General features: G+C 49.8%; 1 protein-coding gene across 6 annotated transcripts in view; it reads right to left on the reverse strand.

The window, feature by feature from the left end:
- LOC139233946 (zinc finger protein Aiolos-like) overlaps nucleotides 1-22,401 on the reverse strand; it is a 176,398-nt gene that overhangs the window by 27,239 nt on the left and 126,758 nt on the right. For all 6 annotated transcript variants that reach the window (XR_011588243.1, XM_070864631.1, XM_070864630.1 and 3 more), the window contains exon 6: nucleotides 4,254-4,370. Coding sequence is in view for 5 of the 6 variants with exons in the window: in XM_070864631.1 (XP_070720732.1) it covers nucleotides 4,254-4,370 (117 nt within the window). In the remaining variant the exon portion in view is untranslated. The remainder of the gene's footprint in view (nucleotides 1-4,253; nucleotides 4,371-22,401) is intronic.

The raw sequence follows: 22,401 nt of genomic DNA on the forward strand, positions 1-22,401 counted from the left end.
AAACCAAAAATATAATAATGAATAGTCAGCATGGATTTCAAAATGGAAAGTCTTGCTTGACCAACCTCATTATTAGTGAACTGGCATATGGGGGTGAGGTGATAGTCAATACTGAGGAGGGCTGCAACAAATTACAGGAGGACATTAATAAACTTGCAGAATGGGCAAATAATTGACAAAATAAGTTCAACACAGAAATGTGGAATAATAGGGAGGTCACTTATTACTTGGAGGGTGCAGGTCTGGGTGGGGTAGAGGAACAAAGGGATCTCAGAGTTCAAATATACATCACTAAAAGTAATAATACAGGTTAGCAAGGCCATAAAAAAGCAAACCAGCACTAGGGTTTATTTCTAGAGGGATAGAATTGAAAAGTAGGGAAGTTATGCTAAACCTGTATCGAACCTTGGTTAGACCACCCTTAGAGTACTGCGTACAGTTCTGGTCGCCATGTTATAAAAAGGATATAGAGGCACTGGAGAGGGTGCAGAGAAGATTTACAAGGATGATACCAGAAATGCGAGGGTATACATATCCGGAATGGATGAACAGGCTGGGTCTCTTTTCTCTTGAAAAAAGGCTGAGGGGTGACCTAATCTGAAAGGGTTTGATAGAGTGGATACAGAGAGAGTGTTTCCACTTGTGGGGAAGAGCATAACTAGAGGCCATCAATATAAGATCGTCACCAGGAAATCCAATGGGGAATTCTGGAGAAACTTCTTTACCCAGAGAGTGGTGAGAATGTGGAACTCACTGCCACAGGGAGTGGTTGAGGTGAATAGTATCGATGCATTTAAGGAGAGGTTGGACAAGCATATGAGGGAGAAGGGAATAGAGGGTTATGCTGATAGAGTTAGATGAGGAAAGACGGGAGGAGGCTCGAGTGGAGCATAAACGCTGGCATGGACTGGTTGGGCCGAATGGCCTGTTTCTGTGCCGTATATCCAGTGTAATGTTGATGGGCTGAGATGAAGAGGGGCGGGAGGAGGCTCGTGTGGAGCATAAACAGGGCATGGAGCAGTTGGGCCGAATGGCCTGTTTCTGTGCTGTAAACTCGATATAATTCTATGCACTATGACGGAAATATGGTCTTGGCCCCCCCGTTGATTGCTGATGTATATGCAGGTGGATGAATGGTGGGCAGCTTCAGTCACTGCTCACTACAGCACTGGGCAACATAATGGCAGGCTCCGGCGTTGCCTGTGTGGGGGTGGGAAGGTCCCTGCCACACAAAGGTCGAGAGTAATGGTGGCATCACTTGTCTTTATTGAAGACAGCGACGACTAATGAACTTTTTATTGATAATTAGGCTGATTTCAGGGAGCCTTGCTCATCTGTCCACACATATTGGGAAAATATCAGGCAAAAAGCCTGAGATTTCCCCAATATGTGTGAACAGATGAGCAAGGCTCCCCGAAATCAGCCTAATTATGTTTTGTTCTTAATTTTAATGGATGGAATATGTTTGACATCGGAACAAGAGGCCATTCAGCCCCTCGAGCCTACATTGAAATCCAGTCGCTACAGTCTTGCCCATTCACTTAATATATCAACATCACTTTGTAATTTTAAGTTTTCATCTACACTGCCTACAATGCCACCTATGTTTGTGTCATCGGCAAACTTGGATGTGTGGCTCTCTGTCCCGTTATCTGAATCATTAATAAATACAATAGTTGAGACACGAACACTGATCTCTGCGGGACACCACCAGTTACCTCCTGCCAATGCGAGTACCTACCCATTACATCTACTCTCTGTTTCCTGCCACTCACCCCATTTCTTAACCAGGTCAATAATTAGCCTTCCATTCCATGAGCTTCAACTTTAGCCAACAGCCTCTTATGAGGGACTTTTATCAAATGCCTTCTGGAAGTCCATATAAATAACCACCATAGACATTCCCCTGTCCGCTACTTTAGTCACCTCCTCAAAAAATGCAATCAGGTTCATCAGGTGTAACCTGCCCGTTACAAACCCTGGCTCTCTCTGATCAGCTGAACGTTTTCAAGGTGCTCAGTCACTCTATCCTTAATTCTGAACTCCAGTCATTTCCTGACAACAGATGTTGACCAGTGGCCGAGATTGTCTGCTGGGAGCATGACCTCGGGAATTTTCTAGAAGAAATGAAACCCACAGTAAGTGAGAAAGCCCAATGAGTTTTTCAGCGAATGCCAACCAGAGTTAATTTGCCTTTTGCTGAACTGAATGACCTCATGGGGTAATTTTACGAGTTCAGTGGTGCTGGCAGGGAACTTCACCCACCAGCTGAGCTTTATGGAAACCTGGGTAGGCACTGCCCACGATTGTTTGACCCAGTTAGTTGATAAACCGTGGGCAGTATGTCTGCCTCCACATTCAATATGTACAACCGGAGTAAGCGTTCCCACTCACTACAGACTCACAAAATGACCCCTTTATATGTGATCTTGTCACAGGTGCACAGTCAGGAGTTGGAAACACACTGGGCCGAGCTCACAAACTGACAACCACACTGGCCCCAGAGACAGTCAGACACACTGGGCCCAGAGACTGTCAGACACACTGGGCCCAGCTCACAGACTGTCAGACACACTGGGCCCAGAGACTGTCAGACACACTGTTCTCAGCTCACAGACTGTCAGGCACACTGGGCCCAGCTCACAGACTGTCAGACACACTGGGCTCAGCTCACAGACTGTCAGACACACTGGGCCCCGAGACTGTCAGACACACTGGGCCCAGAGACTGTCAGACACACTGGGCTCAGCTCACAGACTGTCAGACACACTGGGCCCCGAGACTGTCAGACACACTGGGCCCAGCTCACAGATTGTCAAACAGATATGCAGCAACACACCTCAGCTTCACACAGAGCCAGACAGCAACAAATTCTGCTTTACATAGTGGAGTTTGCAATGGTCGTGAGCTACAAGCTGCTGTGATTGGTTGTTCTGTTTATCACAACAATAACTTGCATTTATATAGCGCCTTTAATGTAATAAAATGTCCCGCGGCGCTTCACGGGTGCAATTTACAAAGAAAATTTGGCACCGAGCCACATAAGGAGATATGAGGGCAGGTGACCAAAAGCATGGTCAAAGAGGCAGGTTTTAAGGAGCGTCTTAAAGGAGGAGAGAGAGATGGAGAGGTTTAGGGAGGGAGTTCCAGAGCTTGGGCCCAGGCCGCTGAAGGCACGGCCTCCAATGGTGGAGTGATGGAAATCAGGGATACACAAGAGGCCAGATTTGGAGGAGCGCAGAGATCTTGGAGGGTTGTGGGGCTGGAGAAGGTTACAGAGATAGGAAGGGCGAGGCCGTGGAGGGATTTGAACACGAGGGTGAGAATTTGGAAATTGAGGCGTTGCCGGACCGGGATTCGACCTCTTTCCACCATTTTCCGCACCGGAATCTGGTCTCAGCTAAGCAAATCCTCACATCCCACAGGGATTCTTGTGTTTGACAGGAAAAGAACACTTCCCATAGTAGTAACGGGAAAGAAAACCTCTAACGCAGCAAGTTTAGTTGTTTGAGTTGATTGTACAATTGCTAACTTATGCTCAGGAGTAGCCGTGAGCACCAGCCAGCCAAACTGCCGTGATTTAATATTTGGGAACATTAAACAGATCTGCACTTCACCCAGAAGCAGAGTAGCATAATTTCCTGGGTTCCAAACTTTCTTTGGTAACTTTTCTGGAATGAATCTACGGAGAACAATCTGGGAGAAAAGTGCGTAACATTGAGAAGGGGACACTGATGGTGAGTCACACTGACACTCTGACCATTCAACAAGTCGTTACATCTCAGCAGTTGAAAGAAAGGCTTGCATTTCTATAGCGCCTTTCACAATCTCAGGATGTCCCACAGCGCGTTACAGCCAATGAAGTACTTTTGAAGTGTAGTCACTGTTGTAATGTGGGAATCGCAGCAGCCTATTTATGCACAGCAAGCTCCCACAAACAGCAATGAATTAACTGGTCAAATAATCTATTTTTCGATGTTGGTTGAGGGATAAATTTTGGTCAAGACATGGGAGAAGTCCCCTGCTCTTCTTTACATCCACCCAAGAGGGTCGACAGTTGGTTTAACAGCATCTCCAACAGCACAGCAATAGGAAGAATTTCTTTAATGTACAGGGCTAGAGAAGAAAATACGTCTGTATGTGGGGCTGCTGTGAATTTAATGGTTCATTCTACAATTGCCACTTGACATCTGAAAGGTTTTAAATAAAACTCCATCCACGTTTTGAAAATATATACAATATATTGATCTGACCTGGAGTGTAGAGACCTGTACTCTGCAGGTAACTGTGGCAACGGTCCTTGTGCTCCTCCAGGGAGCTGCGCTGTTTATAGCTGCGCCCACAGAAGCTGCACTTGTAGGGCTTATCGACTGCAATGAGAAAATGCAAATAGTGATACATCTCACAGGAATACAAAGCAAACACATGTGAGCTAATAGCTATTGTTATCAGCGATGTTTTTAACAACAAAAGAATTCTGAATAATACCAAATATGGCATATATACAGGCGCCTTTGTACGTTAATAAAGAATATCACTCAGGGAGAGAGAATGAATCCAAGATCAACCACTTCTGAGCCTCTGACTGACATTCGAGAGTCGAGGATCTATGATCCGGGACCAGTAACTGTGCTGATGTTAGCTCAGCTCAACGGCAGCTGCACAGAGCCAGAACCGCAATCATTTCTTCTCAGTCAAGGAACCTGTCATTTCAGCAAACTAGGAAACGTCTTAATCTGCCTGTGTATCAGTTATCTTTTTAAAAATTGGTTCATGGGATATGGGCGTCGTTGACAAGGCCGGCATTTATTGCCCTCGAGAAGGTGGTGGTGAGCCGCCGCCTTGAACCGCTGCAGTCCGTGGGGTGAAGGTGCTCCCACAGTGCTGTTAGGGAGGGAGTTCCAGGATTGTGACCCAGTGACGATGAAGGAACGGCCGGTATATTTCCAAGTCAGGATGGTGTGTGACTTGGAGGGGAACTTGGAGGTGGTGGTGTTCCCAATGCGCCTGCTGCCCTTGTCCTTCTAGGTGGTAGAGGTTGCGGGTTTAGGAGGTGCTGCCGAAGAAGCCTTGGCGAGTTGCTGCAGTGCATCTTGTAGATGGTGCACACTGCAGCCACGGTGGTGGAGGGAGTGAATGTTGAAGGTGGGGGATGGGATGCCATGAGGGACTCTTGTCATTCGGATTCTGGGAGCCTGGTGCCCATAAATTGGCTGCCGGCATTTAAGGTGTTTACTGCGCTCCCACACAGCAGGGGCACACTTGTTGACCCAGTTTTGTCGGGAATATTGGTTTAAATTCACCCTCGGGATGTGGGTGACTCTGGCAAGGTTGCCCTGAGAAGGTGGTGGTGCCGATATATCTTTTCTTCATATTGTGGGCTTGGACGTGGGTGCAGAGGGCACAATTTCAACATTTGCAGACGGACTTCCAAAAGAAGTTTGATAACGTGCCTCTTAAGAACAAGAGAAGCTGGGGTTGTTCTCCTTGGAGCAGACTAGATTGAGAAAAGATTTGATCGAAGTGTTCAAAATTATGAGGGGTCTGAACAGAGTAGATAGAGAGAAACTGTTCCCATTGGTGCAAGGGTCGAGAACCAGAGGACACAGATTGAAGGCGATTGGCAGAAGAACCAAAGGCGATATGAGGAAAAATGTTTTTACGCAGCGAGTGGTTAGGATCTGGAATGCGCTGCCTGAGAGGGCAGTGGAGCCAGACTCAATCGTGGCTTTCAAAAGGGAATTGGATAAGTTCCTGAAGGCAAAAAATGTGCAGGGAGTTGGGGGAAAGGGCAGGGAGTGGGACTGGCTGAGGTGCTCTTACAGAGAGCCGGCACGGGCTCGACGGGCCGAATGGCCTCCTTCTGTGCTGTGACCATTCTATGATTTTATGATTCTATAATTGGCTTACCAGCCCGTGGAATAAAAGGGACAGCGGCAGCATGGATACGGAATTGGCTCAGTGACAGGAAACAGAGAGTAGTGGTGAACAGTTGTTTCTCGGACTGGAGGAAGGTATACAGTGGTGTTCCCCAGGAGTCGGTACTGGGACCACGGCTTTTCTTGATATATATTAATGACTTGGATGTGAGTGTACAGGGCACAATTTCAAAATTTGCAGATGACACAAAACTTGGAAGTATTGATCAGCGAGGAGAATAGTGATAGACTTCAAGAGGACATAGTCAGGCTGGTGGGATGGGCGGACACGTGGCAGATAAAATTTAATGCAGAAAAGTGTGAAGTGATACATTTTGGTCGGAAGAACGAGGAGGGGCAATATAAACTAAAGGGTACAATCCTAAAGGGGGTGCATGAACAGAGAGACCTGGGGGTATGTGTGCACAAATCACTGAAGGTGGCAGGACAGGTTGAGAAAGCGGTTAAAAAGCATCCGGGATCCTGGGCTTCATAACTAGAGGCATAGAATACAAAAGCAAGGGAGTTATGATGAGCCTTTATAAAACACTGGTTCAGTCTCAACTGGAGTATTGTGTCCAATTCTGGGCACCGCACTTTAGGAAGGATGTGAAGGCCTTGGAGACGGTGCGGAAAAGGTTGACAAGAATGGTTCCAGGGATGAGGGATTTCAGTGACTTGGATAGACTGGAGAAGCTGGGGTTGTTCTCCTTGGAGCAGAGAAGGTTGAGAGGATATTTGATCGAGGTGTTCAAAATCATGAGGGGTCTGGACAGAGTAGATCGAGAAACTGTTCCCATTGGTGGAAGGGTCGAGAACCAGAGGACACAGATTTAAGGCGATTGGCAGAAGAACCAAAGGCGACATGAGGAAAAACTTGTTTATGCAGCGAGTGGTTAGGATCTGGAATGCGCTGCCTGAGAGGGCAGTTGGGGCAGACTCAATCGTGGCTTTCAAAAGGGAATTGGATAAGTTCCTGAAGGAAATAAATGTGCAGGGAGTCGGGGAAAGGGCGGGGGAGTGGGACTGGCTGAGGTGCTCTTGCAGAGAGCCGGCACGGGCTCGACAGGCCGAATGGCCTCCTTCTGTGCTGTGACCATTCTGTGATTCTATATGCCCAAGTCAGGATGGTGTTCTCATGGCATGCTGCTTGAACCCTGCTCTGTGGAGAGGTTGCAGGGAGGAGAGTGCAGTAGGCAAGTATTGTGCAAAAAGACCATTTCTAATCTAGAAACTTGCCAAGCCACTTCATTCCCCTTCAGTTTAGTTGGTTTTTCGCCCTCTTTGTCTTTCTCATAGGAACAGAAGGAGGCCATTCAACCCCTCAATTAGATCATGGCTGATCTGTACCACAACTCCATTCACCCGCCTTAGCTCCATATCCCTTGATATCCTTAACCGACAAATACCTGTCAATCTGTGTTAAGTCCGCAGATGGAAAGAATTTGTAACTGTGAGTTATTAGGTAGTCCTCACTTGCAAAGGAAACTTGTGCAATCTCTCTGTCCCAGTAGCCGTGAACGAGAGTGCAGGCTTGCTGGGCAGAATGGCCTATTTCTACGCTGTAACAGTCTATGATTATACAAAGAGGCTACCAGGCGAAAGGCAATTTAAAGGCTGGTGCTGGAAATGATTTCCTTGCAAAACACAGGTATACTGGCAACTGTTTGTAAAGATAGGTACAGCAAAGTAATTGCAGAGTTTTAAGTTATGTTTTGGACCTCTGATGACATGACAAGAAAGCATCCCCTCTCCTTTAGCACAATCAGAATCTCCCATGTGCAGTGCCTCGCTCGTGCTCCGTGTTATAGGGGCCTCACTAACTGGCATCTTCTCACAGTCCTTGGTTTATTACAGGGCAACAATCGGGCGCCAATATTGTGATGGACAGACACCCTGCTAAGTTCCAACTGCGGATCACAGCACCTGACAAGTCCGTTTTCAGATCTATCTGATCTTGAAAGGTCTATTTTTGTCTAAAAACTGTTGATGGGGAGGGAAAAAATAGTTGATGCAGAGGGGCCATCAGATCAAAAGCAGCCTTGAGCCCAAGTCCCGCTCTCAGTTTCTACTCTGACTAAGACAGAGTGTTCGAAGTGAATGTTGCCCTGCTGCACGTTTTTGTGTTTTAGAGTCCTGTGGTTTCAGATAGTCTGTGTGAGGTGATAAGGCTGAAAACTATCGCTCAATAGGGCTGACTTACTACAAAAAGCTTTCCTTTTTCTGCAAGTATCAGTAGTATCAGAATGAAAGAGTTTGGCTTGAATGTAATTCAGCACAATTTGAAGGCTGGAGTCTGTGTACGCTGTACACAAGCAAGGTTTCACATCTCTGCTAGCAAGGCTTCCATTTACTACCTTAACCACAAACATTAAAAAAATGACACTATCAAAGTGTCCACTCAGGACGGGTGCCACATCACGATTAGCAGGGCCACAAATATCTCAGCAGACATGCTGTAGCGAGGCTGCATTGCTCGCTGCACAATGCCCACACACCAGGCAGATTGCCATCTTGTCAATGTCATGTATTCAACCAGCATTGTAACCCATGTATAATCTGACCTAAGTTGTACACTGTGAGAACACTGACCACTAGGTGGGAGACACTCCCAACCTGGATCTTCAGGTACAAAAGGGGAAGCTCCACCCACCTTCATCACTTGAGTGCTAAGGAATAAAGGACAGGTCACAGACTGACCTTCTCTCAAGCATGGGCCTCGTGTGCATTTATACTGTGTAGTAAGGACCTATCAGTCAAAACATCCCTACATCAGCAAAGTGACAGTCTGCAGGCAATTCTAATAACTATATGGTGACACAGCAGGTATCAGTATAGCATAATATTACAACAACCCGAGAAATATAGTGCCTGATCAACAATAATCGCTGTGCCACTGGTTAAGGTCAGTCAGCCAACTGACAGACTCGAGCTTCTGCTCGTCCAACAGCTCCAATATTCTGTTCTTCATTCTACCTTTTCTTAAATTGGGAGTGGGAGAGACATGAGCGATTAGTTACAATCTTACACTTCTACTCTGTGCTCAGGTTATGGAGCTGGCGTATATCCTTCTACCTTCTCACAACTCAGCACAAAAACTTAAGCCGACATTCCAGTGTAGTACTGAGGGAGCGCTGCACTTTTGGAAGGGAAGTACTGAGGGAGCGTCGCACTGTCTGAGGGGCAGTACTGAGGGAGCGCTGCACTGTCGGAGGGGCAGTGCTGAGGGAGAGCCGCACTGTCGGAGGGGCAGTACTGAGGGAGCGTCGCACTGTCTGAGGGGCAGTACTGAGGGAGCGCTGCACTGTCGGAGGGGCAGTACTGAGGGAGCGCTGCACTGTCGGAGGGGCAGTACTGAGGGAGCGCTGCACTGTTGGAGGGGCAGTACTGAGGGAGCGCTGCACTGTCGGAGGGGCAGTACTGAGGGAGCGCTGCACTGTTGGAGGGGCAGTACTGAGGGAGCGCTGCACTGTCGGAGGGGCAGTACTGAGGGAGCGCTGCACTGTTGGAGGGGCAGTGCTGAGGGAGTGTTGCACTGTCGGAGGGGCAGTACTGAGGGAGCGCTGCACTGTCGGAGGGGCAGTACTGAGGGAGCGCTGCACTGTCGGAGGGGCAGTACTGAGGGAGCGCTGCACTATCGGAGGGACAGTACTCCGGGAGCGCCGCACTGTTGGAGGGGCAGTACTGAGCGAGTGCTGCACTGTCGGAGGGACAGTACTGAGGGAGTGCTGCACTGTTGGAGGTGCCGTCTTTCAAATGAGATGTTAAACCGAGGCCCCGCCTGATCTCTCAGGTGAACGTAAAATACCCATGGAACTATTTTGAAGAAGAGCAGGGGAGTTCGCCCCAGTGTCCTGGTCAATATTTATCCCTCAACTAACAAAAACAGATGGTCTGGTTATTGTCACATTGCTGTATGTGGGAGCTTACTGTGTGCAAATTGGCTGCCGCATTTCCTACATTACAGTGACTACACTTCAAAAATTATTTCATTGGCTGTAATGCATTTTGGGATGACCCGAGGTGGAGAAAGGAGCTATATAAATGCAAGTCTTTCCTTTTTGTGGATCAGGGTACCTAAGGGCATGTTTAAAGAACGGAAAGAGCGAGATTACCTTCCGTGGCCCAACATGCAGAGGTACATGGAGCAAGGGGCTAAGGAAGACCAAAGAAATGCTGGCTAGACTATGTCAATAGTCATCATCATCATCAAAGGCAGTCCCTCGAAGTGAGGATGACTTGCTTCCACGCCAAAAAAGAATGAGTTCACAGGTGTTTCAATGAAGGACCTAATATTCCAGATCCCGAACTACATGTTGAAGGGTGGAAGATGCCAGTGCGAGGATTTTTTAACGTGTGGTGACCGTTGCACACCAGCCACCACACGGGCTTGACAGAGCTAGGCCTTGGTCCAGTGGCAAGGAGAGACCAGCTTGCTGCACGGACCTTGTGTGCACAAATATCGCAGTGTGGGCTGACCCGTGCTGCTCCTGGGCCCTCGCCTCTTCTAGGCCCCAGATTCACGCCTCTCCTGGGCCCCGGTCACTTCCTTCTAGAAACTCTTGCCGCTCCTTGTCACAGAAAGGGGTAGCGGTGACTGAACCCACAGCAATGGAGTGAATTCATTCCAGCTCCTCGTCGCTGGTGCGCTGACAGACAGCAATAGACTACCCAGGAACAGTATGAATGACATCAATTCCATGCTAGAAGGGCTTTAAATTCTAAAAGCCCGCTGATGGAGCGCAGTTGATCACACGTTGGAAGACCGCACTCCCGCAACCTGCAAAGTTTCAGATATCTTTAAAAACTAGCCCTTCTTTTCAGCAGACCGTGAGCCACAGACACTGCAACCCGAACACTGCCATTCCACGCCCCCCTATCACCAGCTGCTCCGGGCACCCTCGCAGGGCTTGGGACAGTGAGGCTCAGCAGCTGCAAAGCCAAGCTTGCCCATTTCAGGCCGGATTTGTGCCGAAGCAGAAAATGCTGGCCTGGAAGTGCATTTTACAAATTGATGAAGGATTTTATTCCCTGCGTTGTCCTTTCCTGTCCATACACCAGACAGCCTCGCTGATTCACCGCGGCCCCCGGCAGACAGACTGAAATGGCCGTCTGCCAAGGATTCCATTTCAGGATCGGTGACGAGACGCTGCCATTTCAGCTCTGCCCATCCATCACCTGCCCGCCAGCAATCCTGAGCCCTGTGGCATTGCTGCCTTTTACATAAACCGAGGCAAGTGTATAAACGTGTGGCCCAGCTTTGCATGGCCTGTGCTTAACCCTAAGATCCAGTGCAGGTGTGAGCCGACACAGCTTCTCCTGGATAAACAATACATTGTGGGAATGTATTGCCCCAGCTTTTACTGGCCTTGTGTTGTGATGAGTGGTTTAGAGCAACAGACGAGACCACAAGAGGGAGGATCTGGCAAACCCTAATTATTTTCAGTTATGATAAATTATGATAAACTTTCTGCACAATGTAAATTTTACTCCAGCGTCTTGTCATTTCAGGAGAGTGTGTTTTTGCAGAGGAAGGGTGTAGTGAAATGAAAAAATGTCGGTTACAATACTTGCTGTTTGTAGCTTCAGTGCTGACCTTACCCTGCACATCAACCCCCAAACCCACAGCCCTCCCACAGACTCGCAATCACAGAGCTCAGCACTTCAGTCACTTCGTCACCATCCATCTTCATCCTCAACACCCTCCCTCCCTCCAACACCCTCTCTCCCTCCCTCCATCCCTGCCCACAACACCCTCCCTCCCTCCCTGCCCTCAACACCCACCCTCTCTCCCTCAAACACCCCCCCTCCCTGCCCACAACACCCTCCCTCCCTCCCCACAACACCCTCGCTCCCTTCCTGCCCACAGCACCCTCCCTCCCTCCCTGCCCTCAACAACACCCTCCCTCCCTCAAACACCCTCCCTCCCCTCAACCACACCCTCCCTCCCTCCCTGCCCACAACACCCTCCCTCCCTCCCCACATCACCCTCGCTCCCTTCCTGGCCTCAACACCCTCCCTCCCTGCCCTCAACAACACCCTCCCTCCCTGCTCTCAACAACACCCTCCCTCCCTGCCCTCAACAACACCCTCCCTCCCTGCTCTCAACAACACACTCCCTCCCTCCCCTCAACAACACCCTCCCTCCCTCCCTGCCCACAACACCCTCCCTCCCTCCAACACCCTCCCTCCCTCCCTCCCCACAACACCCTCGCTCCCTTCCTGCCCTCAACACCCTCACTCCCTCCCTGCCCTCAACAACACACTCCCTCCCTCCTTGCCCTCAACAACACCCTCCCTCCCTGTCCTCAACAACACCCTCCCTCCCTCCAACAACACCCTCGCCTCCCTCCCTCCCTCCAACACCCTCGCCTCCCTCCCTGCCCTCAACAACACCCTCGCCTCCCTCCCTGCCCTCAACAACACCGTCACTCCCTCCCTGCCCTCAACACCCTCCCTCCCTCCAACAACACCCTCCCTCCCTCCAACAACACCCTCCCTCCCTCCCTGCCTACCCTGAACAACACCCTCACCCCCCTGGAAAAAGCCTCTCCCCAACACACTCCCAAACTCCCAACTCCTCTCTCCTGGTCCGTCCCCATTCCATGACATCACTGCCTCTGCCAGTCTGCTTAACAAGTCCTTTGCTTAGTCTCTGAAGCCCTTGTCCCCACCAAATCCCTCCCAGTCTCCCGTCCCCACGCTTTACCAGTACTGGGGCAGTGGTGCGGTGGGGTCACAGCGGCCACTGATTCTGAGATGAAAGAGAGAAGCTGTCAGAACATCCTTAATTTCAAGCTATTGATTTCAGTCACTCCAACTGAAGCCCGAAGTTTATGAAGACGCGATGCCCTGATGCTGCGATGCAAGGACACCTTGCATGCCTGCACACTACAGATGTCAGCAAAAAGCTAGCATCCAATGCGGGGGTGGAGAAGGTTCAGACACGGGTCCAAAACCAATTTTTAGTGGTCAACAATATCAGCATGAGACTGGAAACCAGATCAGACCTGATGGGAAAGCAGAACAGTCACGGCACTTCAGAAGAGCCATTCTTTATGCAAAATGTTGTGAGATGTGGCTTAGTGAAGTGATAAAGTGATATACAAAAGGAAGTCTTTAGATTTCTGTACTTCGAACCAAACAGTGCCACATCCAAGGCAGCCTTGTGTTGCGTCAATGATAGAGCATTCAGAATGCCCTGCCACTGACCTACGTGGCTTAATTTTCAGCACGTGCCATGTTTAATATGGATATAAAGGGGGAGAAATTGGGTGTATTTGCGCCTCCCCTTAGTGCCCTAACGGGGCGCAAAAAGACGTTGCAACCAGGCGCAGTGCCGCTAACGACTGCCGCTAAATTTGGCGTGAGCTTAGCAGCGACGCTATGGCGTTGCGCCACAATCGCCTGTGCCGGGAGATTGTGATGTCATGCTGTGCGCATCGCCCCATTAGCGCCCCGGCCCCTAAATTGGGTTTTTCCCCCAAAGCAGCGATGACAGCGCGTGTCAGCTTTGAGGAACGCGTACCGGGTGGCCAGCTGCTACTGGGGTGAAAATTAACGGGGAGGTGGCCGGCGGCGTGGTCCAGGTTACACGGCCCAGTGTTACACAGCCCGGTGTTACACGGCCCAATGTGTAGTGTTACACGGCCCAGTGCGTGGTGTTACACGGTCCAGTGCGTGGTGTTACACGGCCCAGCGTGCGCTGTTACACAGCCCGGTGTTACACGGCCCAGTGTTACACAACCCAGTGCGTGGTGTTACACAGCCCGGTGTTATACGGCGCAGTGCGTGGTGTTACACGGTCCAGTGCGTGGTGTTACATGGCCCAGTGTTACACGGCCCAGTGCGTAGTGTTACACGGCCCAGTGCATGGTGTTACACGGCCCAGTGTGCGGTGTTACACAGCCCGGTGTTACACGGCCCAGTACGTGGTGTTACACGGCCCAGTGTTACACGGCCCAGTGCGTGGTGTTACATGGCCCACTGTGTGGTGTTACACGGCCCAGTGCGTGATGTTACACATGGCCCAGTGCGTGGTGTTACATGGCCCAGTGCGTGGTGTTACATGGCCCAGTGCGTGATGTTACATGGCCCAGTGCGTGGTGTTACACAGCCCGGTGTTACACGGCCCAGTGTACGGTGTTACACAGCCCGGTGTTACACGGCCCAGTGCGTGGTGGTACATAGCCCGGTGTGTAGTGTTACACGGCCCGGTGTTACACGGCCCAGTGCGTGATGTTACACGGCCCAGTGTGTGGTATTACACTGCCCGGTGTTATACGGCCCAGTGCGTGGTGTTACGCGGCCCAGTGTGCGGTGTTACACAGCCTGGTGTTACACGGCCCAGTTTGTAGTGTTACACAGCCCAGTGTTACACGGCCCAGTGTGTAGTGTTGCCGAGTCGTGTGCCCCATTAACCCCCACCCGCCCCCCCAAACGGGGCGATAATGAGTATCCAGACCAAAGACTCTCATCTACCAGCAAAATCCAGCTCCAGTTGCCTTCAGTGTCAGTGGAAGATACGTTCAGTGAGATATCGCGGTAGACAAACAAATCTCTTAAAGAGGAGAGGCCTACTTCACTAAAATGCCGTTTTCGATATGGGTTGGCTGAGAGAACAGTGGCTGCAGGTCACAGCCCAGCTGCACTTTGATCCTGTTGCCTTGCGCTGACTGCTGCCATCGTCTCAATACTCGAGTCAGTCAGTGTACCTCACTCGGAGATAGCAAGGACAGAGGCAAGACAGGGCAGGGCGGGTGCAAGCTTGCTTCCGAGCTTGATTATGAACAAAATGTTAAAATTCAAAATAGAAAATCCAGCCAAAGGGAAAGGGTAAATCATTCTCTCTACTTAAATAGGGGCAGTGCATCTTTATATTATTTTAGTGACTGATATTCTTTGGAAATAAACAAAATATAAAGGTGGCAAAATTGCCCCTTTTTAGCGTCCGTTAGTGCCTCCAGGGGGCAAGGCAGTTTTCGCCTGGGAAAGTAGGGGGCGCTACCACCTCCCAGGAAATTGCCCCGGAGGTTTGGGAGGCCCTGTCCCGGCAGTGCCGCGCTCCGCGTTTCGTGTCCCGGGCCGCCGCACAGCCACCGATGACCTCACCGCCCCACGCAGTGACCCCTCACCGCCCCGCGCTGTCTCCTCCCCACCCATTGTCACCCCGAGCCGACTCCTCCTGCCCCGACCCCTCCCGCCCTGCCCCGACCCCTCACCGTCCCGCTCTGACCCTCCGGACCTGTGAGGGAGCACCACACTGGCGGCAGTTAAAAGAGCGAACAGCAGCCCAGCCTCCACGGCCCCACCCCTGCAGCGAGCGGACAGTCCCCGCAGGGAGCGGCCTCTCCCCCACAGCCTCCCCCCCACAGGGAGCAGCCCTCCCCCACAGGGAGCGGCCCCTCCCCAACAGGGAGCGGCCCCTCCCCCGCAGGGAGCGACCCCTCCCCCACAGCCCCTCCCCTGCAGGGAGCAGTCCCTTCCCCGCAGGGAGCAGCGAGCGGGAGAACAGGGCGACTACATTCCACGTCACAGGAAAGCAGGGAAGTGATTGTTTGGTGAGTTTTTCTCTCTTTTCTTGCTTTAAATTATGGGCCTTAAATTAAGAGCTGGGACTAAAAACAAAACTTGAGAACTTAATGAACTAAATACATTAGAGATGGTATGGGCAGGCGATGTGTTTCTGCTGCATGTGGGAGCTGGTGGACCCCATTGAGATCCACGGTGACCACATCTGCAGCAAGTGTCTGCAGCTCGAGGAAGTCTGGCTCCGTGTTGATGAGCTGGAGTCCGAGCTGCAGACACTGCGACACATCAGGGAGGGGGAGAGTTACCTGGACGCTGTGTTCCAGGAGGCAGTCACACCCCTTAGATTAATTAATTCAAATTTGGTCCATGGTCAGGGACAGGAGGGTGTGACTGCAAGTGAGGAAGGTATGGAGACTCAGGATGGAGTGATGGAGGAGCCTCGGCCTTTGCTGTTGTCCAACAGTATCGAGGCTCTTGCTCTCTGTGTGGACGAGAGCAGGGACTGCATGGAGGATGAGCAAACTGACCACAGCACCGTGGTACGGGGGCCATTCAACTGGGGGAGTAAAAAGAAAGGTTGTAGTGGTAGGAGACAGTATCATTAGGGGGACAGATACTGTTCTCTGCAGCCGGGAGCGTGAGTCCTGAAGGCTGCATTACCTGCCCGGTGCCAGGGTTAAGGACATCTCCTCAGGGCTGGAGAGGAACTTGGAATGGGAGGGGGAAGATTCAGTTGTCGCGGTCCACGTGGGTACCAACGACATGGGTAGGACAGACAAAGAGGTTCTACTGAGGGATTATGAGCAGCAAGGGGCCAAATTAAAAAGTAGAACCACAAAGGTAATAATCTCTGGATTACTACCTGAGCCACGAGCACATTTGCATATGGTCAATAAGATCAGAGAGTTAAACACGTGGCGCAAAGACTGGTGCGGGAGAAATGGGTTTTGGTTCCTGGGGCACTGGCACCAGTACTGGGGTAAGAAGGAGCTGTTCCGTTGGGATGGGCTTCACTTAGACCATGCTGGGACTAGGATCCTGGTGAATCGAATAACTAGGGCTGTAGAGGGGCTTTAAACTGATCCGTGGGGGAGGGGGGAGGGTGCAGGTGAGCAGAAATGTAAAAAGTCAAAGAATAAGGAGAAGGCAATAGAGCAGGGTAGTACTGGGGGAAATGAAAACCAGAGCGTGACAGGAAGGGACAGAATATACAAACATAAAGGTGAATCAGAAGGTCAAAGCAGGAAAAAATGGTAAAAAAAAACAAACTTAAAAGCTCTTTATCTGAATGCACGCAGCATTCGGAACAAAATAGATGAGTTGACGGCACAAAGAGATACAAATGTTATGATCTGCTAGCCATTGCAGAGACACAGTTGCAAGGTGACCAGGATTGGGAACTAAATATTCAGGGGTATTTGACAATTTGGAAGGACAGAAAGAACGAAAAAGGAGGTGTTGTAGTACTGTTAATAAAGGATGGGATCAGTGCGTTAGTGAGAAATGATATTGGCTCAGAAGATCAAGATGTTGAATCAGTTTGGGTGGAGATAAGGAACAATAAGGGGAAAAAGTCGCTGATGGACGTAGCCTTTTGACCCCCTAACAGTAGCTACACATAAGAACATAAGAAATAGGAGCAGGAGTAGGCCATATGGCCCCTCGAGCCTGCTCTGGCATTTAATAAGATCATGGCTGATCTGATCATGGACTCAGCTCCATTTCTCCGCCCGCTCCCCAGAACCCCTTATCCCCTTATCGTTTAACAAATTATCTATTTCTGTCTTAAATTTATTCAACTTTTAAAAGCCAGCAAAGAATGACTAAAAAATGATAAAGAGAGGTGTCGTTGGGAAAATGCTGGAGTCCATTATTAAGGAAGCAGTAGCAAGACGTTTGGAAAAGCATAATTCAATCAAGCATGGTTTTATGAAAGGGAAATTGTTATGTTCAGAATAACTCTACAAGACTGTACATCTGAAGCTCAAACTGTTGTGACCTCTTTACTGTAAACTCCAGAGTGAGGTAGCAGCATGGTCGACTGCCTTTTATACCTGCTTGCCCAATGTGTGCAGGTGACCCTTGGGTCTCCCATAGGTGTGCCCCCTGGTGGCAAGTCTTACACACTGGAATTTTTTGAGGATGTAACGAGTAGAGTGGACAAGGGAGAACCAATGGATGTGGTGTATTTGGACTTTCAAAAGGCTTTTAACAAGGTCCTACACATGAGATTGGTGTGCAAAATTAAAGCACATGGTATCGGGGGTAATGTATTGACGTGGATAGAGAACTGGTTGGCAGACAGGAAGCAGAGAGTCGGGATAAACGGGTCCTTTTCAGAATGGCAGGCAATGATTAGTGGGGTGCCGCAGGGCTCAGTGCTGGGACCCCAGCTATTTACAATATACATTAATGATTTAGATGAAGGAATTGAGTGTAATATCTCCAAATTTGCAGATGACACTAAACTAGGCGGCGGTGTGAGCTGTGAGGAGGACGCTAAGAGGCTGCAGGGTGACTTGGAGAGGTTAGGTGAGTGGGCAAATGCATGGCAGATGCAGTATAATGTGGATAAATGTGAGGTTATCCATTTTGGGGGCAAAAATACGAAGGCAGAATATTATTTGAATTGCGGCAGATTAGGAAAAGGGGAGGTGCAACAAGACCTGGGTGTCATGGTACATCAGTCATTGAAAGTTGGCATGCAGGTACAGCAGGCGGTGAAGAAGGCAATGGTATGTTGGCCTTCGTAGCTAGGGGTTTTGAGTATAGGAGCAGGGAGGTCTTACTGTAGTTGTACAGGGACTTGGTGACGCCTCACCTGGAAAATTGTGTTCAGTTTTGGTTTCCTAATCTGAGGAAGAACGTTCTTGCTATTGAGGGAGTGCAGCGAAGGTTCACCAGACTGATTCCCAGGATGGTTGGACTGACATACGAGGAGAGACTGGATCAGCTGGGCCTTTATACACTGGAGTTTAGAAGGATGAGAGGGGATCTCAAAGAAACATATAAAATTCTGACGGGACTGGACAGATTAGATGCAGGAAGAATGTTCCCAATGTTGGGAAAGTCCAGAACCGGGGACACAGTCTAAGGATAAGGGGTAAGCCATTTAGGACTGAGATGAGGAGAAACTTTGTCACCAAGAGAGTTGTTAACCTGTGGAATACCCTACCGCAGAGAGTTGTTGATGCCAGTTCATTGGATATATTCAAGAGGGAGTTCGATGTGGCCCTTACGGCTAAAAGGATCAAGGAGCATGGAGAGAAAGCAGGAAAGGGGTACTGAGGTGAATAATCAGCCATGCTCTTATTGAATGGTGGTGCAGGCTCGAAGGGCCGAATGGCCTACTCCTGCACATATTTTCTATGTTTCTATGTTTATATACATAACATCATTCTCCCCAAAGTCTTAGATACAAGTTATTTACAAGTTGAGGCAATCCGGGGCTCTGCCTTCCTGGGTTGATCACCTGAGTTGAAGTCCTGGCATGGGTGAGTCAGTCGGATCATTGCTGCACTGCGGTGTGGCTGGTCTGATCGGACTGTTGGGCATGGTGGGTTCATCCTTGTGGTTGACCACGAGGTCGATTGCTGGTTGGGTATGTGTGGGTGGATCATTGATGGTAATGTCCTCTTCAAACTGTTCTTGGTTGTCAGTGAACCACAGTTTGGTCTGATCCAAGTGCTTTCTGTACATTAGTCCAGTCAAAAGTTTGACAACAAACACTCTATTCCCCTCCTTGGCTAACACAATGCCAGCAACCCATTTGGGACCATGACCGTAATTAAGAACAAATACAGGGTCATTAACCTCAATGTCACGCGATACAGTCGCGCGATCGTGGTTCATGTTATGTCAGTAACGCCGGGTTTCTACATGATCATTGAGACCCAGGTGGACTAAGGAGAGCCTGGTTTTGAGTGTTCTCTTCATTAGCAATTCTGCAGGGGGAACCCCGTAAGCGAGTGGGGTCGTATGCAGTAGCTGAGCAGAATCCGAGATAACCGTGTCTGCAGGAAACCGTCCGTCACGCGTTTCAAGCTCTGATTGATGGTTTGGACTGCCCGTTCCGCTTGACCATTGGATGCGGGCTTAAACGGCGCAGAACTCACATGCTTGATGCCACTGCGGGTCATGATCTCGTTGAATTCCGAGCTGGTGAAACATGGTCCATTGTCACTAACAAGGACGTCGGGTAAACCATGGGTGGCGAACATGGCCCGGAGGCTTTTAATGGTGGCAGTGTACGTACATGGCGACATTATTATACATTCAATCCATTTAGAGTAAGCGTCCACTGCTACTAGGAACATCTTTCCTAGAAAGGGGCCAGCGAAATCTACATGGACCCTGGACCACGGTTTGGTGGGCCATGACCACAGACTCAGTGGGGCCTCCCTTGGTGCATTGCTCAACTGTGAGCAAGTGTTACATTGGTGTACGCATGACTCCAATTCCGAGTCAATGCCGGGCCACCAAACGTGCGACCTGGCGACAGCCTTCATCATGGCTATGACTGGGTGGGTACTGTGAAGGTCGCGTATAAACGTATCCCTGCCTTTTTTTGACAAAATTACATGATTCCCCCATAGGAGGCAGTCCGAATGGATGGACATTTCATCCTTGCGTTGGTGGAACGGCTTAATTTTATCTTGCATTTCCCCTGGGGCCACCGACCAGCTCCCATTAAGGACGCAGCTTTTTACTAGTGATAGCACTGGGTCCAGGCTAGTCCAGGTCTGGATCTGGCGAGTCATGACGGGTGACCCCTCGCTCTCAAAAGCATCCATTACAAGAAGCAAGTCTGCGGGTTGCGCCATTTCCATCCCGGTGGTGGGCAATGGTAGCCGACTGAGGGCATCTGCACAGTTCTCAGTGCCTGGTCTGTGGCGGATTACATAATCATATGCAGATAACATTAGTGCCCATCTTTGGATGCGGGATGAAGCATTGGTGTTAATACCTTTGCTTTTTGAGAACAACAAAATGTGCGGCTTGTGGTCGGTTTCGAGCTCGAACCGGAGCCCAAATAGGTATTGGTGTATTTTCTTAACCCTGTATACGCATGCTAATGCTTCTTTCTCAAACATACTGTAGGCTCTTTGAGCCTTAGATAAGCTTCTGGATGCATATGCAACTGGTTGCACTTTGCCTGACCCATTGGCTTGCTGTAACACACAACCGACCCTGCACAAAGATGCATCACAAGCTAGTAGTAAACGTTTACAAGTAACTTGTTGGAACATAGCAGGTTTCTGGCCTTGTTAAAGGCTGTCTCTTGAGATTTACCCCAAACCCAGTCGTCACCCTTGCGTAGCAATAAATGCAATGGTTCCAGCCAAGTGCTCAACCCCGGTAGTAAGTTACCAAAATAGTTGAGGAGTCCCAGGAACGAACGCAGCTCTGTCACATTCTGTGGTCTGGGTGCATTCTTGATGGCCTCCGTCTAGGAGTCCGTGAGTCTGATGCCGTCCGCCGCAATCTTTCTCCCCAGAAATTCGACCTCTGGCGCCAGGAAAACACACTTGGAGCATTTCAGCCTGAGTTCCACTCTGTCCAGTCACTTGACAATCTCTTCCAGGTTGTGCAAGTGTTCGGTGGTGTTGCAACCAGTGATCAGGCTGTCGTCTTGAAACACAACGGTGCACGGAACTGATTTCAGCAGACTCTCCATGTTCCTCTGGAAGATGGCCGCAGCCAAGTGAATCCCAAAGGGGCATCTGTGGTATATGAACAGTCCTCTGTACATGATGATGCACATCAATTTTTTCGAAGGTTCAGACAGCTCCTGTGTCATACAAGCAGAGGTTAGATCCAGTTTGGTGAACGACTTCCCCCCCCCTGCCTGCGTTGCAAACAGGTCATCTGCTTTGGGTAGTGGGTACTGGTCCTGTAACGAGACTCGGTTGATCGTTACCTTGTAGTCCCCGCAGATTCTGACCGTCTCGTCACTTTTCAACACCGGAACAATTGGACTGGCCCACTCGTTGAACTCGACTGGCGATATGATCCCCTCTCGTTGAAGTCTGTTCAGCTCGATCTCGACTTTCTCTCGCATCATGTATGGAACTACTCGGGCCTTGTGATGAACAGGCCGTGCATCAGGGACTAGATGGATCTGCACTTTGGCGCCTGTGAAGTTGCCGATGTTTGACTCAAATAACGATGGGAATTTGTTTAGCACTTGGGCACACGAAGCGTCATCCACCGAAGACAGTGCTTTGATATCGTCCCAGTTCCATCGGATCTTTCCTAGCCAGCTTCTGGCGAACAACGTTGGGTCATCGCCCAGTACAATCCATAGTGGTAAAGCATGCGCAGCTCCATCGTACAATACTTTCACTGCTGCACTTCCAATGACTGGTATGAGCTTTTTGGTGTAAGTGCGCAGCTTGGTGTGGATTGGGCTTTGTGGGGCAACAAGGCCTTTGTGCCTTGTTGCTCCAGTTTCTCAAAAGCCTTCTGGCTCATAATTGACTGACTCGCCATCGTGTCCAATCCCATGGAAACTGGAATGCCATTTAATTTGACTTTTAACATTATTTGGGAGCTTTTGGTGGTGCACTTCCTTTTCAGCCTTGGGTTGAGTTGCCTCTCTTACTCGTTCAGCGTGACCCACGCCGGATCGGTCATCTTCTGCCGATTCTGCCACGTGGTGAGTCGCAGCACGTTTGCACATTCGCTGGAGGTGCCCTATTGTTCCACGGCCCTTGCACACGTAGTGCTTGAATCAACGTTTATGGGCTCGATGATAACCCCCGCAGTGCCAACATGGTGGTAATGGATTTGCATTCACCCACGGCGGACTCTGAGTCATCCTAGGTCTGGCCTCTATGGGCGTGTAGGCCCTGCCATGTACAGTTCTGCCTGCTGAAGGCATTATTTTATGCACTGTACTTGCTGGTGAGTTTCGATGCTACAATATCTGTTTAGTGTTATCGTTCGTGGA

Source organism: Pristiophorus japonicus, chromosome 21 (assembly GCF_044704955.1).
Source record: "Pristiophorus japonicus isolate sPriJap1 chromosome 21, sPriJap1.hap1, whole genome shotgun sequence".
Lineage (NCBI taxonomy): Eukaryota > Metazoa > Chordata > Chondrichthyes > Pristiophoridae > Pristiophorus > Pristiophorus japonicus.